Raw genomic sequence first — 18,505 nt, forward strand, 5'->3', positions numbered from 1 at the left:
TTTAATTTAATTTAATTTAACTTTTGTTTTTACTATTCATTACCCCAATCAATATATAATACCATACCCTATAACACTATAACACTATAACATTAACCAACTGAAATCACAGTATTTGTATGTATATATATATATATATATATATATATATATATATATATATATATATATATATATATATATATATATATGTGTGTGTGTGTGTGTGTGTGTGTGTGTGTGTGTGTATATATATATATATATATATATATATGTATATGTATGTATATGTATATATATGTATATATATGTTTTTCTCATTAATTTCAAACATGTCTCTTGTCATTCTGGTAAAGTGGTCTCAGACTTCTCTTTATTATATCAACATAGACTGACAGGCTGTAGGATGATATATATTTATGCAACATGTCTACATTATAAACAAATATATATATATATATATACACATTTGTATGGCATAGACATATGTCAATATACAAAATTATTCTAATTTCTAATAGGTTTCATATATAATTTACATGTTATTTTATTTTGTATGTGCATATATGTCATATATGGAAAATCCATATAATGTCATATATATAAATCAATATGTACATTTATTACATTTGCATATGAGAAGTCTTGTATTAAATAGTCTAGAGTAAATGCAGGAAGTGAAGTAGGGTCTTGACCTGAGTGGAGGCTGAGGATGAGGGTGTGCTTTTGTTTTCACCTTTATAATAATTGTACCCACAGTTTTCCTCTCAGCTCAGAGCAGCTGTGATCAGTGTTTCTGTGTGACGTGTGTCAGTCACTACCTGTGTGTGTAACTGTGAGAGCCTCAACTCTGCTGCCCTGTCTCTCACCTCTGTCACAGCCACAGACAGATGTTCACAGCACAAAGCACAGGTGAGCACACACACACACAGACACACACACACCTCCTGCTCAGCACCAATCAGAGGACAGACACCAGCAGCAGGTGTTTTTATACCTGTGCTCTGTCTCTATTCTAAAAATGAGGGTTGGTTACAGTATTTTGTGTTGTTTTGTTGTTATTAGCATGCTAACATGTTCCCTAACATTAACCACACTGTGCTCGCCATGCGTATATGTTGTAAAAAGCCAGAGGGATTCTGGGTAGTTTAGATGATGCTCCATATCCACACGAGTGAAACAATGATCACGTGTGTTTGTTGTGATCAGAGCTGGTGCCGGTCCTTGGTCTGATCCAGCTCACTCTAAAACCCCTCTTCCAGCAGAGTCCTGACTACATTAAGCTACAGATCATGCTCTCCTAGATCTGCTCCAGGGCTCCATATCCGCACTTATCTCTGGCAGATGATTGACAGGTCGGGGTTTATTTCCCTTGAGTCCTCCTACTAACCCCCCTGCTCTCCTTTCATTGGCTGCTCTCCCTCCTCGCTCTCATTACAGCTCTTATCTCTGTGCCCTGTTCATAAGGTTTATCTTTTTAATTATGTTGCCGCTAACCTGTCGATGAGGCTCCATGAGAGCCTATCAGTGGCCGGGGTCTCCTGTGTTCCAGACCTTTCTGCTGTCTGGTCATACACACACACACACATTCCTCCTGGTCCCTCTGTGTCCTCACACACAAAGGCCAGCATTTGTGTCCAGGGTCTATTGAGGAGAGATAACCTGTCCCCCTGTCCCCCACCCCCCACCCCCCCCACCCCTCCCTCGTCAGACTTCAGAACACCTCCTAACCCACAGCCACCGTTGTTGAGACCAGGTACTGTCAGAAACATTCCTGGGAACAGTGAGTGTGCAGCTATTTTGGCCCAGTGAAGTGTGATGACTGAGGGAGTCCAGGTGGAGTCACAGTGTTACTGCTGCTTCAACATCAGCCGTGAACACGGGGTTCAGGGGGGGCGGCTGGGGTCAAGTGCTATGGCAGCAGGGGAGCATTTAAAGCCATCACCCCTCTCACCCCTCTTTAGAGCAGGTCCTCTGGGGCTGAGTGCAGCGCACAGGCTCTCCCACGGTTTAACATCCAGGCTGTGAACGCACCGCAGCAGCAGGGGCTTTCTGGATAACACAAATCATTGACTCATAACCATGGTGGCAACCACAAGGTCAGAGGTGAAATCACTTCCAATTCAGGAAGTGTATTTTTTATCCATGTGCAGTCTGAGCAAGAGGGACGTGAAAAGCAACAATAACACAATGAGTCTTAGGTCAGAAAGAAGTAGAGGTTCATTTTTACTCTCTTGACTCTGGTTTTATTTCACGTTTTTACATCTTAAAATGTATGATTTAATGTGTGCGTCCATCCTGAAGCAGCTCTGAATGTGTGGACACGTTCTCAGGACAGGAACAGGAACCAGCAGCAGCAATGTTTCTCTTCTATCTTGAAAGATGAGATGAGCCACCTTGTGAAATTCACACTTCACAATCACACTCACAGCCTCCTTTCAAATATTCCCCTGCCTTTGCCATCCATGCTTGTTGACAATGAAGTGCGCAGCCTGTCTGGCATGATATCAGTGGTGAAAAGGAGGGGGGGATAATTGATTTGACTTTGGCGTTAGCAAATCCCTGCGAGGTTTGAGGGGGAGCGGAGGAGGAGCAGCCACAGAGTGTGTAATCACTGGGTATCCATGACACCACAGACAATAAGCCCTCTTAATAAGCCTAATCTCCATCAATGGGATAGAGGAAGAAGTGAGAGAGCTGGGAAGGCGAGGGAGCCACGGCCCCTTTCATGGCAGCTAAATTGGTTTTTCTGGGGACTTGTAGCAGAGCTTACGCTCAGTGTTCAACCCTGAATACCTTGATATTCATGAAAAGGAACGTAGACAGGATATTGTGCAACAGTATTTTGCACAGTTGACTCCACAATTGTAGATTAGGACAGCAGCATTTAAAACACTGATCTAATGTTAGTTATTACTCTAATCAGTGGCTACAGAGAGTTTAGTTCAGACAACACATTGGCAAAGGTTTCACACAAACGTAGAGAAAATATTATTATTTTTAGTTTTTGTATTTATTTCACTCCTTTAGATTAATCTCATTGCTTCTGGACCTTTTGATAATATCTCACTGGCTTCTTCAGCAAATGGAAAGTGTGACCTTATGGAAATGTGGTTTAAAGGTGGTGCAATGTGAAGGACGAAGACGCTGAGACTGATCAAAAGAAGAAGAAGCCAGCTCCATGTTCAAGTGCCTGGGAAACTATGCTAGCTTCTCTCTGCTAAATGCTAATTAACTATTTGTCACATAACATGTTTCACGTTTTCATAGAAACCAGTGAAAGCAACACACAGAGCACATGGACCAGTCCTTCCATTGAAATGAGGCTGATTAACTGGGAAATGCTTCTTATTTTCTGATGGCTCCAGATATTGAGTCTTTGATTGCAGTTTAATTGTGAGGCTAATGTGATCAGAAGGAGAAACAGTAGCTTTAGCATTAGCCATCTGGCGTCTGCTAGCTGCTATCTTAACTCCGCCATGACCTGCAGGCCACCGTGCAGCTCAAAAGCTCCTACGCTACAGTTTGTTCTGCTATTTCAGACCACACACACACACACACACCATCTTTGTCTATCTGCCTGTCTGTCTCTCTCTCACACACACACACACACACACACAGGCACATACACACACACAGCTAAGTGGATTACACACTGATGATTTGTGTTTGACCAAAAGCATTTAGTCACAGAGCGCACAGCAATTCAAACCGAGGATTAGGACCCTAGCATGTCATCCGTTTGGTCAGCGAGCATGTCTAATGGCGTCAGTGATTTAGCATGTCATATGTGTCTGTCAGCAGATGAGCTAACAGGACGGGACGGAGGTCCTGAGTAGGCTGGGTGAGCAGGAGAGGAGAGTTCATGTCTCCAGATGCAGAGAAGCACCATGATCCCTGACCCGCCATGCTGTCCTCTGTCGTTACTTTGGAGCGTGCTGAAGATAAAAAACACTGGCACCAGTGGACCCACAGAGTCTCTCATTAAGTTCTGTTCTTTTTCAGGTCAAAACTTGTTCAAGCTCCAAGCAACAAGGTTTTGCCCAGTTTGACCAGGCACCAAAAATAAAGAAATCTTATTCGTTCGGATTTGTCTTATTTTATTGATTCTATTAAAATTAAAAATTACTTTATTATTAGTTTTAAATTTTATTTTCTGTACATTTTATCCCCTAACATGTTTCAAATAGAAATAAAACTCTGGTGAAGAATTTCAGTATTATCCCTGTACTGAGTTCTTACTTGTAGATCTAATTTGATAACTTGATAACTATAGGATTCTTCCAATAAAATATGTTAGTTTTTAGTGTAGAATGTAGGCTTCTAAAATCTCCAAATTCAGTCAAACTGTATAAAATATAGAAACAAAAGCAATAATAAAGATAAATAAATAAATATCTCAGACAACCAAAAGACTTTTCATCCACATTTTTGTTTTGTTTGTTGGTCAGAGTCAGGGTCAGGAAATGTCTCTGATGCTGCCTAAAATACTGTATCAGGTATCAGCGAGTACTGACAGATACCAAATCATTTATTCATAAACTTTATAGTTTCACACCTGAATAAAATGACAGTTTTAAATCAATTTTTTTCACTGCTCTAAAACAGTAGCCTACACCGGAAGTAGCACTGTGCAGCTATGTTAGAGCAGTAAGAAGAACTGATTTCCAGTAAATACTGTGATGTCAGTATGTTACAGAGGGAAGTCAACATGTTCAGTGTGGAGGCTTTAATCTGGAAGAGCGGCTCTGCTGTCAGGAAGTGCGTTTTGTTCCTACATTTATAAAAATTATTTATTTTTATGACTTTCATGAGATAATAAAAGAAAGACGTATCTGTTCATGAGCAAGACAACAATGATCCTATCACATCCACACAGGGTCAGTAGAATACAGCTGTTTGGATCAGTACTCTGTATCAGCTGATACAAAAGTTCAGGTATCAGAACATCTGTAATGTTTACCCACTTTTAACCTGAACAACTGTACATGTTCTGGGATTAAAACACTGTTTAATGGTGTGAAATGAAAAAACTCATATATATCACAGCTGCACTGCAACAGCAGCAGCACAGAGTCATTGTCGGGAAGCGTCTTAGTGAGAAGTGTTTTAAAAATACCTCAGAAGAAGCTGCAATGATGCTGAGATCCAAACACACATAATGGTGTTTGTGAGCCACATCCCCAAAAATGTTGACCTTTGTCCTGAAAACCACCTCTCAGACTGCTGCTGCACACAGATCCCAGCAGTGACCAACTTTATCTTCTCTGCAGACGCAGCCCTGTAGCTCCCTGTCAGAGAGCTGGAGGGGACAAGTTGAAATCGCAGAGGGAACCGTGACAGTGTTTTTGAATCTTCAGACCCTCTCTGAGAAAATTCAGTTTGACCTCCATGACCGAGTGGCTGTGGAGTTTGTGTCAGGGCAGGAAATCACTGTATGATGACAATGCCATATGTGATTAGACACAAACTCACTTTCTGTGTGAGCAGCAGCACAGTCTGCCTTTGTGCTCAGGCGGCCACACCAACGAGGCTTTTAATGGCCGTGGTGACGAGCAGCTTGATGAAAGACCTTCACTGCTCCCCTGACAGGATTTTGGAAATAGTTAAGAGATGATTCAGCTCTGCAGGTGGTGTTGTGTTGAGCGTAGGTTACAGTTTCATGGAAATAAAAAACTCTCAGTGAGCAGTATTTTCACCCTGTTTTAATCATGGAGAATTATCGTGCAAACACTAAAGTGAGTCTGTGGAGTTTCATCTCACTCTGTTGACATTGGTCTTGACCTGTCTCTGCAGCCATGCCCCCCTGCTGGATCCCCGCCCTCCGGACATCTGTGGAGAGTGAAAACACAGCCCGTCATGTGTGACCACGCCATTGTTCCCCTGCACGCAAAGTCTTTACTTTGATGTGTGTGACTCCTGATGTCTGAGGATGTCTCACCAGAGAAACCTACACGCCTGCAAAATGATATGCAAACACAAACAGTGACACACTACACATGACACAGTGTGCAAAAAGAAAACGAACACAAACCATCAGCAGCTGAATGTTAAATCACTGTGGTCAGAAACAAGTGACCTTTCAGGGGTCGTCCCTGGTGTATGTGGGTTTCAGGGGTCTGTGGGTCGGGCCCCTGTCTGGCCACATTTGCTCTGAAGCTACCAAGTTGCTATGGGAACATGGTGCCACATGAAGACAACTCTTTGATTGACACACATGCTCCACACAGACGGCCTGAAGATGATAAAGCAACACAAGGTGGAAGTTATCCATTAGTCTTTAACTTCCACTTGATCCCTCTGTATATGTGTGTGTGTGTGTGTGTGTGTGTGTGTGTGTGTGTACAACACACTAATCAAATCAAACAGCAGTTGTATATTAATGTATCACAGTGTGTTATCAGACAGAGACACAGGCAGATTGGATGAGTGACAGTGTGTTGTGCGTACAGCAGGACTGTGTCTGTACAGTCAGACGTTTATGTGCTAGAACAAAAACACAATGATCAGTTGTGTTGTCCATAATGTGACTACTCTTGTATTTGTTCACCGTTGTCAAAATCACTTCATCCAGACTCAGTTGTTGTCAGTGTGTTGGGGGAGTTGTCACATCAGTGGTGTTGTGCCCCCTACTGGTCATCCACACTGTGTCAGCACAAAGTGCAGGTAACACATGAGACCTCAGTGAAACCACATGTTCCACATATCAACATATGACAGCGAGGAGGTTACTGTAGGTCAGGTGTCTTCATTATTGGAGAGGTCACTTAAGGAGCCACAAATCTTCAACTTTAATTAACTTTATAACATACAAATTAAAAAGACTGTATGTAAATCTATCACAGAACAATTTATTTTGACAGACAAAATCTGTCATTCATACACTGAAGACATTTGTCATATTGTCAACAGATCGCACACCAACATGAATGTGACCTGCACTGAGTGAGCATCTTATTTCTCCTACAGCTCCATCACAAGTAGAAGCTCAGAATAGAGACCAGTTAATACATATAATATATACACATATACACACACATATTTATGTAGAAATATAAACAAAGTGTTACTGCACATAGTTTCTTACAGGTGCTACCTGACTCCACCAGAACTGCAGTTCAACTCCACAAACATCATGTTGTCAAAACTGTTTAATGTATGTTATAAACTAATGAAACGGACAGTTCTTACATTCTGCCACATTCAATTCATTCAATTCAATTTTATTTGTATAGCGCCATCACATCCACATCTAAAGGGAAATAAAGCAACAACATTGTATCAGGACATACAACACTGGGTGCCTGTTCTCATTCCTTGATGATCTCTCTAAATGACTCGGACCAGGTGAGGGAGGGGGACAGGTGAGACTGGGCCCACAACATTTTGTAACTAGTACAGTGAATATTCACAATGTGCCGATTGATAGTTTAGTGATGGAGTAAAGGGTTTAATTTACAACCCAGAGAGCAACCCTCTGTGATGTCACTGATGACATCACAGGTTTATGTGAGCATTAGGATCTTAACAAGAGATCCCTTCTTTTATTAGGATGATGCAGCATGGTGATCCTCTTCATCCCACAATGGTGTCACTTCCCCTCCACCTTCATCTCCACTCCTCCTCCCCCTCACCTCCTCACAGAGGTGGATGTTTATCAGCAACAGTCACATGAGCCTTCATGGACACAGTGACGCTGATGTCTGGAGATCTCTGCAGGAAACTATCAGGGACGGATCAGGCTGCAAAAAGATTCTTCCTCAGATGTATTGAAGGGAGGACATGAGGTGTGATGATGATGATGATGGTTCTGGATCCAGAAGACAGGGTCCACTGAAGGACCTCTGTGTTTCTATAGCTGTAGCTCTCATACATATGAGCTATGCAATGAAGACATGACCACTCAGGGAATCTTGAATGAATAAATAAATAATAATAATCACATATAAAATGGATCCTGTCACTGTGTATTCAAACACCTCCACTGATAAAATACGCTATAACAGGTCAGAAACATCGGCTACACTCCCTCTCATTCATCTATCCATTCGTTCACTTGTCCTTTGTCTGCAGTCTTTGCTCTGTAGCTGTAACAGTAGACTGAGCAGAGTGTAATGAAAAACCAATTAACTGCTTTTGGCACAAAACACTCAACACACTTGTCCCACCTGAGACCAGCTTTGCATTCATTCTCCTCTCCCCGGCGGCCCAAGGCCTCATCCAGGCCTTAACTGCTTCTCATGGCCGTTTTGTGGCTCTCTTATTAAAAGACATGCTGACATGGCAAAGCATTCATTGTTCTGGCTGGAAATATGAGTGCGGGATGTGCTGCTGCTGCAGCTCCAGCTGCTAAGCCACAAAACTCCATTATTACCTCTATTCCAGCTCCTTCTTACGGAGCTGAGGAGAGTGGAGACACTGGTGGAATAGGAGGCTGATTGTGATTGATGGCTTCCCATTAGCAAGTCTGTTATCGCTCCGGCTGGGGGGAACAACCACTGAGTTGTAACACAACACATTACCTGAATCTCTCTCCCAGCCCAAGCCGAGAGCTGCTTAAATAAAATATAGACCCTCTCTCCAAGATCCTCATTCCCTGCTCAAGGCATTCTGACTGTTATCCCGTCAGCTGTGATTTGTTGAGCATTCCCACTCAATAAACACATCATTAGTATTCATATTAACTGGAGCCAGTGTTGGAGATATCTGCACTCTCTCTCTCTCTCTCACTCTCTCTCTCTCTCGCTCTCTCTCTTGCTCTCTCTCTGCTTTGCAGGCCTGTAAAACCTGATTGTGGATGTATCCACTGTAGCTTCACCAGGTTTGATTTTCTTTCCTCCTCCTTCTTCCTTTTCTCTTTGGTGCGCCCTGTCAAAATGATTGATTGGGACCAGGGCACAGAGTGTCCTGCATTACCCCAACAAATGATCTGGCCCTTGCTTGCAGACCTTGGCCAGAAAGGAATCAATATTTCACCATTAAAATCTATCAGAGGAGAGTTAGGGCAGCGGCTGTCAGAGGCGACACTATCAAGCCACTGCAACATTAAACCTGACACCTGCAGCACATGAGTAATCAATATCTAGTGGTTCACAGATCATTTGTGGTCACCTTTTAAGCAGTGATGGATGTCTCCTGGGGCAGTGATTCATGTCGTGACACAGTTTAACAGGATTTTATCCCAGTTTCGACGGTCATCCCTCAGAGATGAGCTGGAGATGGAGCACTGTGGTTCCCCGCTAAGACCTATTGCATTGTATTTGGCCTGTCCTCAGCAATTACTGTATGCCTTTTATGGGTTTTGTGCCCCACTATGTGCGCAAAACATATAAGTGAGTGCAAGGTCAAACTTTATGAGTTCCAGCATCAGAAGTGGACCAAGCAATTTTCACATCAGGTGATATGGACTCTGTTTACAGACTCCCACAGCATCATTCTCAGTTTTCATCACTGATACTACTGCTGAGGATGTACTCACTGATGTCATAATGTAGTAATGACTACTGAGTACTTAAGTCATAATGTAGTAATGACCACAGAGTACTGATGTCCTAATGTAGTAATGACTACATAGTACTGATGTCATAATGTAGTAACAACCTAAGAGTACTAATGTCACAATGTAGTAATGACCACTGAGTACTGATGTCATAATGTAGTAACAACCTAAGAGTACTAATGTCACAATGTAGTAATGACCACAGAGTACTGATGTCCTAATGTAGTAATGATGACTGAGTACTGATGTAATAATGTAGTAATGACCACAGAGTACTGAAGTCATAATGTAGTAATGACCACTGAGTACTGAAGTCATAATGTAGTGATGACCACAGAGTACTGAAGTCATAATGTAGTGATGACCACAGAGTACTGAAGTCATAATGTAGTAATGACCACTGAGTACTGATGTCATAATGTAGTAATGACCACAGAGTATTGATGTCCTAATGTAGTAACGACTACATAGTACTGAAGTCATAATGTAGTAATGACCACAGAGTACTGAAGTCATAATGTAGTAACGACCACAAAGTACTGATGTAATACTGCAGTAATGACCACAGAGTACTGAGGGAGGTGTTGAGGACTGCTGTGTTATTTGCCCCAGGTCTGTGAGCACAGCAGTGGCTGGTCCTGTTTCATGTCTCCTTTACAGCAAATATGTGAGGGAGCTCTCAACCTTGCCTCCTGACCCTCACTCTGTGAGAGGAGATAATTGCTTGTCAGGAATAAATAGAGAGATTAATGAATTCATTAGTGGTGGGGAGTTTAGCTCTTCGGAGCAGCACTTACTGCTATGACACATCACGCCTATTGTTTTACTAGCTAGTTAGCCTTGAACAATAACATTCACACAGTAAATTGCTTCATAAACTCATGTAAAGCTCAGAGAAACTGTGTCCTTTTCCTGGAATTTAACAATAATACAAACAAAGGCTCTTTAAATCCTGATTATTCATCTTAATTACTTTTATCTATATGAGCCCACGTCTGTGGGAGCTGGAACAAGACAGGACGCATTAATCCACATTAGCAATGAACACTATACTAGTTGATGTGTGCAACTTTGCCGTGTGAATGCACTGTGTGCAGCATTTGTGTCAGATATGTAGCATCTCCACTTAATTAAATGGAGCTTTAAATAGCTTTTAGACTTTTAACGCAACACAACCAGCTCAACTTCTATACAGTCTGTCAGCTTTATAATAGAAACATATAAATTCATACATGGATTTGACTTTATGTATTTTTAAGTTATGATGATACTTTAATAGATGATGCAATGGCAGGTTTGCACTCCATGAATAATTGCAGAATTATTAGCATATTGACTGATTAAATGTATCTTTGCTTACATCAGCCTACTACAACCCTTTTGTACTTTGTTTTCACACAACAGACACTTTTCCAGTTTAAGCCCCTGGAAAAACAACCTGTATGGTTGTTCAGGTTTCATGATGATGTCTGAGTTCACTGTAGTGTTGGTCTAAAGTGCTCTGCATGAAGGTCCTCAAGTTCACAAACCCTGGAGGGAAAAATAAAACTCACGCATTCATAACGGCAATGACATGAGTCAAAATAAACACAGGAGTTTATTCAGTTTTATTCATCTGATCAGTCATTTGAAATAAAGAGAATGAACAAACACCCAGGCTGACGTGATGAGAAAACATCTTCACCAAACTGAAGGTGACAAAGATCCTGATGATTAGATTTCGTCAGTGTGATCTGTCTCTCTTTCTGTCTCTCTGTCATACGTGTTATTAACAGCCTGTGTTACTCCCACCAGTACCAGTACAACCAGTCAGTGTTCTACTGGTATCTGATTTATTCAATTAAACTACACTGGAAACTGTTTACGACTCGTTCCTTTAAATATTGAGGTTAAAAGACAGAGGAAAGTCAGAGAAGTCAGAGGCAGTTACCAAAAGGTTTTATTACAGGTTCAGAGGTCGCGTCAGTGAGTGGAGCTGTTAATGCCTGTTGAACAAGTGAAGGGATCATGACAATCAGATGTTACTGATATAAAACACACTGCCCCAGAAAAATGCATCCTAAAGCTTCCACAATATCTAACATACAGTACATCATCAAACATTACAAAAACACTGCTCTGTTTGAAATGCTGGAATTCTTATTTTATTCATCAGATTTTATCACAAAGAAGATGTTATAAAAATGTCCCTTAAATGATCCAGTCCCACCTCATACAGACACATGTGCTCCTCCTTTATATGACGCACATCTTCTTCACTGCTTTCTCCCAGGAGGATTCTCAGTCCATCCACAGAACGCAGACAGTAAAGAACTTTAACACTGCTGAACACTGGATTTGTAGATGCAATGCACCTCCATTAACATCTGTAGTGAATCATCCAACCAGCCCCACATAAGAAATTCAACGTACATGAAGGTAAGTTCAGAGACAATCCTGACACAGGCGAGACAGGTGGTTTGATGCTACCTGCTTCTGTCTCTACTGTCATGACTCATGAAGGAGAAGCATCACATTGAGTCCACTGCTGAATGAAGACAATGATTTGGCATTTCTACTGATCTGGAGAAAGTGAACGCTGCATTCTGAGGAAGCTACAAACATGTGTCTCCTGACATGAAGACAGGATTTAAGAACATGAAGGATGTTCAGAGGAGATGTGCTCGATGTGCTCTCAGCTCAGGCCAGTGTTCAGGTACAGATGAAGCTCGTTTCCTCTGCTGGTGGAAATTCAAAATGAACCATTCACGTCCAACAAAGACTCAGAGCTGCACAGTGAGGCTCCACAGCGCACACGCTACACATAATCACGCCTTTATCAAGAGGAGTTACATGTAGATATACAGTAGGCTCATTACATACAATAAAAAGTTGGTGTAGATGCATTTCTCTCTAGATATAAATGAACTGGGCTGCATGTTCTCACTGATACGTGAAGGATGTGACAGGATGAGGAGATAAGAGCAGAGTTTAAAACTGATCCCTGTGTGACTGTGTTTGGCACAATGGAGCCAAAGGTTTCAAACACCCGAGCTGATCTGATGAGCGATAGATGCTTCACTGCTAATCCCACCCAATCCCACGCCCACTCCCACCCCCACCCCCCAATAAGTCGAGATAAAAAACACAACAACCTCCACTCTCATTGTTCACCTCAGCTCAGGTTAGAACGGAGCCAGTGACTGCTCCAAACTCTGATTGGCCTGATCACAGCCAATCAAAAATACTGTCCAGTCCAGCAGAACGCAGCGGCAGCCAATCAGGAGCTTAGGGCTCACTGGACATGCCTGTCTGGCTTGTGCAGGGCCAGCTGGTCCTGGTCTGTGCTGCATGCAGATGTTCTCTGATGACCTGTCCCTGGCTTCAGACAGAGGCCTGATGGAGACAAGAGACTCCTCAGTCCTGATGGGTCTTCTCCTGAATGACTTTATATTCATACTGAAAAACAAGAAGAGAAGAACAAGCGTTGGACACAGGGGGACTGAGTCCACCATCATGGCTGCTTTCTTTGGGAACAGCTTCAGAGGACACTCAGGCAGTCACAAACCAACAGGAATCAAACGCTAATTCAACAGATCCACTGACATGACTCCAGTTTCTTACCAAAGCTAGCTGCCGTCCTATGTTCCCCATCGTTATCACCCCCGCAAAGAAGATACAAGGTAACCAGGAGCGGATGTACAGGAAGTCTGGAGACGTGTACCTGAGCAGAGAGGAGGCACATGACAGCAACCGGTCATTCTATAAAAAACATACACCACCACCTCATTCTCAACTGTGTCTGACTGATTCATAAAAATATTATGTAATATTATGTTATATATAATATATAATATATAACATCTTAGAGGAAAGTTTTCAGATGCAAATCACAGAAGAAATGCAGAAGAATTATTCTAATGTAGTGCGACAGGGCAGTTTAACACTGTACCAGCCTATACTGACCCAGTGTTATACTGCTCCATAACATCCAGGTAACACCATTTAAGTGCAAAACACACTGTGACTATTACAATCCATATTACTGAATACAACAGCTTCGTCAGCCTCTCTCATCACAGTCATCTTCACTTCCGCTGGTTGTTTTTAAATGTGCACCTGTCTCTTTGTCTTCCTCTCTGTATGTTTTCATCCACTTGTTTCATCACTGTATCAATATGTGAATCAGGTTTGAGGGAACCTACTGAAAAACTCCGTTGTAGACCAGGAGCTGGGTGGCCAGCGTTGCCAGCAGCGCAATGCCGACTCCGAGGCCGAAGCCGCTGCGGGAGCGGTCGAATGTCCACCACAGACCGATGGAGAGCGCTGCCAGAGTCAGGGACAGCTGGATGTTGTTGGCAAAGTCCACTTTCTGACAGAGGAGGGGTCAAGGACCAGGCTGTCAGGGGCTGACGGCTCTAAACAGTATTTACATAGTTTTGCTGTTGTCTTGGCCTTTGACCTAGTTAGTTAAAGTCACTTTAACTGTGTTCCTCTGGTTAGCTGCTGGATTACATCACACTGTCCATGCCCTGTAAATACAGGGAGTGGAGCAGTACCATGAGACAGACTGAGTGTATCAGAGACAGCAACACATGCATGAAGGATACAGCACTGGCGTGGTTGATGCCCACAAACACAGCCACACAGCGCATCACACTGGACCACTCCCTCTTGAACTTGTGTGGCTCACCCAGCTGTCTGTCGATGCAGGGGTACAACAGCCCGATCATTGCTGTTGGGGGGGGGGGGGGGGGGGGGCACAGAGAATGAGCACAGAGCAGGAGAACAAGAGGCCTATGGGGCACAGGTCCAGAAGTCCACACACTACTTAAAATGTTAATTTTTCTTCTAGGAAAGCCAACCAACTTCAGTGAAACACAAAATGACTACATGGACACAAAACAACAACAAAGAGACACAAAATGACTGCACAGAGATCTGAATCGACAACAGATGAAAAACATGCTTCAAAAAGCACCTGATTCTAACACATTATAACAGAAAGTGGAAATTTGTACATTTCCTATAGCAGCCCAAAAGTGATAATGCCTCCCTGATAATCTCTGACCTCACTAATGTGGTTTCAAAATAAATTCATTTTTGCAGTGTCAATAAAATGCAGTCACCCTCCCCTGGGGTATGAAGCTTATAATGTGTAGTAGCAACAAGTGGAAGTGACAGGCTCCTGCAGGAGGAGTGCTGTGTCTGGGGAGGAAGAGAGCCTCAGGCTGTTGTGCTTTGAGCTGAGCCACTTGGGAGCAGGCAGCGCTGCGCTGCATCTCGATCCTCAGTTTCACACTCAAGGGACAACATTTCAATAATGCTGGCTAGTGGGCATGCTGAGCATTCATATGTAAAACAAACTGTGTGCGTGTGTGTGTACTTGTACTTGCTACATAGTAAGGACCAAAAAAAGTATTTTACTAACAGAGTGAGGACATTTTGGGAAAGTGAGGACATTTTGACCGGTCCTCACTTTTTGAGACACCTTCAAATCACATGCTGAGGGTTAAGACTTGGTTTTAGAGTTATGGTTAGAATTAGGTTTAGGTTAAGGTTAGGGTCAGGGTCAGGGTTAGGCACTCAGGTGTGATGGTTAAGGTTAGGGTAAGGGGCTAGGGAATGCATTATGTAAATGAGTGTCCTCACAAAGATGGAAGTACAAGTACAAGTATGAGTGTGTGTGTGTGTGTGTGTGTGTGTGTCCTGCAGTGCAACCTGGTGATCCTGGTGCACTATCATGGATACTCTTACTTAAGTGCATGGAACTATTTAAATATTTGTTCAGTCAAGTCAAGTCAAAGACAGCTTTATTGTCAATTAGGCTACACATACAGGACATACAGCACAATTGAAATTTCAGTCCTCTCGGACCCACGGTGCAAATAAAAATATAAAGATATAAATATAAAATATAAATCTAATGTAAACAACTTTTTACAAAAGGACAGTGCCATGTAGTGCAATGATATAGTGCAGTGATACAGTGCATAAATAATCATGACAGTACATGGCAGCTCAACAGACTGGAAATATCTCAGTGTGATTAAATTAACCACAGTGTCTATATAATACAGATAAGGTCAATTAACAGAGCTCTGCTGTCTCAGGGCCTCAACACACTGTAAAGATGAACATTTTTGCTGTTATTGATGATTCTCACCATGATAGGAATCTCACAACATAGTTTTGTTCCTTTATCGTGATTTAATTCAGAATCAATTCAGTTCAGAATTGATTTTTAATAATAGAAATGAAGGATTTATAAGCTCAGTGGTATGGATGAAGATTGCTCTTAATTTTTTTTATTGAAAGATTTAGCTGTACTATTTTGGAAGCATATCACAGTCTTCTGTCTGTATCATAACAATGAAGTGAAAATGTTATTTACTGACCAGCAGCAGCTAAATGTCTTTCGTAAAACAGAAGTAGCTCTACATGTGCTGTACTCAGAGTGCTACACTTAAATTATCCACTGTCTCCAGCAATGTATTTTTGAAATCTGTGAATCAATAAGAACCACATTTTATATGTGAATAACCCACCCAATGTTTAGAATTAAAAGTGCATTGAAATGAACACATGTAAACACTTAAAGTAGATTGCCTGAAATGATAATAATGCTCTGCTAAAGCAGAAAGTTAATCTAATACAATATTCTATAAGTAGATTTCTGTCTATTCAACATTCAGAACCACCTTGACCATGACTGATGATGTTGAAATTAAAGAACAGGTTTCAAACTTCTCTTTCAAGCTCTCTTTCTTCATCCTGAGAATGTACGTCATTATACCCACTTTTAAAAACTACTGCATCTCCCAACACTTGAATGCCAGAACTCTAAACCACCTCAGAACAATTCATCATAGAGTTAAATACCACCAGGACTTTTTTCCCTTCTCTTTTTTCCCTCTTCTCTTTTAAGTAACATAAAGGCAAAGATAAAAAATAAAGCAGACTGGATCTTTTTTTCAAACATTACGGGGGATGTGCTCACATACCTGAGGCCGTGCCACAGCAGGGTGGCACCCACCAGGCTGAGGAGAAGATACTGCTGATGACATCTGGGGGAAAGAGGGTGACATTTCTCTGCACTTGAAGTAAGTTCAGCACTAGGGCCAGGAAGACGCCCACAGAGAATAGCATGGCCCCTCGGATCACCAGGTTGGTGGTTCTACAACACAAAGTCAGAGTCAGGAGGCTTGGAAAATGCCTACAGTGTTAACTTTTATAGTGTAAACTGACACAACATCGTGAAAGGAAAGCAGGGTCTCAAAGTACATTGACAAGCCATCTATATCAAGTAGGTTATTATATGTATCCTATATATTATATGTTATATTTAGAAAAACCATCAGAAAAATTGCGTTACAGGAGTTGTGGGTTTTAAAAACACACCTCCACCTTCATCATCATCATGGTGTTTGTAATTTATATTATTTGATACAGTAAGACAGGTGACCACACATTCCACATATCTGTACAAGGTCACCAATAACACAACAAAGTCCACCTTGCTCATTTGCACTGTGGTCCTCTTAAAGTGAAGTTATGTAAGGCAGAGACAACCTGTTGGTGATGACTGAGATATAGGGGCCCCGGGGATGCTGCTGCGTTTGCCCGTGTCCTGACCACTGCTGCTGGCTCCTGGTCACTGTGCTGTCACTCATGGTTGTCAGTGTCAAGGGCATTCAGAAGCCAAGGTCAGAAAATATTGAAGGAACAGTGTGTGACGTCTTTATCCGCCAGTGAGTTCAATAACCTCCCCTGACATCCTAAAACCAAGCTGAACAACAGACAGGGTGTCAGCAGAAACTCCATGCTGAAACACAACTGACATTGTAATATTTCAATTATTTTAAAAAGTAAGTATCTGCAAACATACACATACAGGTGTAGCTTTGAATCAGTACATGTCATCTGTAAGTACACATACTGTTGCCTGATTCTTTACGTGCACTTAACGCTTAACGCTCACTTTCCACATTGAACACTGAAAATCAAAACACATTCAATCTAGAATACAGTTCAACAACTGCACCACAAAGTGGGTGCCTGTTCCAGTACAGTTTCTAAAAGCTAACACGACATTTAGCTGGCTGCTGTTGGATTGCACCTTCTCTTCGCTTCAGTCTGTTGTCAGCTGAACCAAATCGTTCACATGTTGCACTGCATAACTTTTCTTGATTGACTTTAGTAGGCGACACGGCCACTACATCAGTCACTGGCTAACTGATGAACTTAGCATAACCGCTAATCATCAACAGCATTTTTCTGTCTTTCATTAACTGTTTTCGAGTAATTAAAAAGAGCAACGGAACACCTTATTTAGTCAGCAATAACGAACAACTAGCTATGGTGGCAGCGGACATGCTAAATTAGCTTGACGTTAGTTGGCTAGCCCGATTATATGTACTAGCAAGACAGGTAGCTAAAGTATCAATACCAGCTAACCGTGGGAGCACAGGTCAACGATTCTCTTACCTTCAGATGACTGAGACCTTCACTTATACTTTTCATATGACACTTACAACCTCTCACTCTGTTATACTACGCCGTAATACACCAAAATATTAATTAGCCCTCTCTGCTTACTAACACCGCTTCCGGTTGTCTGAGCTGAATGAACACCCAATCAGCGTCTAAGGCTATGACGTCACAGCGCCACACGAAACTGACGTATCACGTGATTGGATTTTACGGTCCATAGATTACCCCAAAATGTAATTAGTCCACCATAAATCTGCAGAGGTCATTAACAACTACGTTAAACGATATGTTTAAATGTTAATGTTTACATGGTACACACCAGCGTCATCAGTTTAACCGGGATACCAGCTGAGGAATTGAGGAGATATTACGGTTAAACTATTTTTTGGAGCGCACTCAATGTTTTTTCTAGCTGTTAAAATTACCATATCATTTTTGACCCTTTATAAATTTTGTAAAATAGATGAAACTGCTTTACAGGCCAGTGCAGAATTTCAACCACAGAAAATAAACATCTGTATGCTGTACTCAATCATCACAAACACACACACATAT

General features: G+C 41.9%; 1 protein-coding gene across 2 annotated transcripts; it reads right to left on the reverse strand.

The window, feature by feature from the left end:
• Positions 1 to 11,394: 11,394 nt before the first annotated feature.
• insig2 (insulin induced gene 2) lies at positions 11,395 to 18,089 on the reverse strand. 2 transcript variants are annotated; one of them, XM_071485054.1, is made up of 7 exons: positions 17,945 to 18,089; positions 17,030 to 17,235; positions 16,462 to 16,634; positions 14,068 to 14,192; positions 13,663 to 13,829; positions 13,082 to 13,181; positions 11,395 to 12,916 (listed from the first exon to the last, which is right to left on the reverse strand). In XM_071485054.1, exons 2-7 carry the CDS (start codon positions 17,149 to 17,151, stop codon positions 12,875 to 12,877), a joined length of 729 nt encoding a protein of 242 aa, XP_071341155.1. In that variant the 5' UTR covers positions 17,152 to 17,235; positions 17,945 to 18,089; the 3' UTR covers positions 11,395 to 12,874. The 2 variants fall into 2 exon arrangements, with proteins under 2 accessions (XP_071341155.1, XP_071341144.1); XM_071485043.1 differs by having other exon boundaries at positions 11,607 to 12,916; positions 17,030 to 17,246; positions 17,945 to 18,085.
• Between the last annotated feature and the right edge of the window lie 416 nt (positions 18,090 to 18,505).

The sequence above is a fragment of the Trachinotus anak genome, unplaced genomic scaffold (genome assembly GCF_046630095.1).
Source record: "Trachinotus anak isolate AG129_WGS33_773 ecotype Australia unplaced genomic scaffold, CSIRO_AGI_Tana_v1 ptg000001l, whole genome shotgun sequence".
In the NCBI taxonomy this organism is placed as follows: Eukaryota; Metazoa; Chordata; class Actinopteri; order Carangiformes; family Carangidae; genus Trachinotus; species Trachinotus anak.

Excerpts from the sequence above, each read along its gene's own strand:
- insig2 (XM_071485054.1), bottom strand. The coding sequence starts at position 17,151 with ATGCCCTTGACACTGACAACCATGAGTGACAGCACAGTGACCAGGAGC. Across the intron at positions 13,830-14,067 it reads GCATCAACCACGCCAGTGCT|AAAGTGGACTTTGCCAACAA; the intron begins GTATCCTTCATG and ends CTCCTCTGTCAG. Across the intron at positions 13,182-13,662 it reads GTCTACAACGGAGTTTTTCA|GTACACGTCTCCAGACTTCC; the intron begins GTAGGTTCCCTC and ends CTCTCTGCTCAG.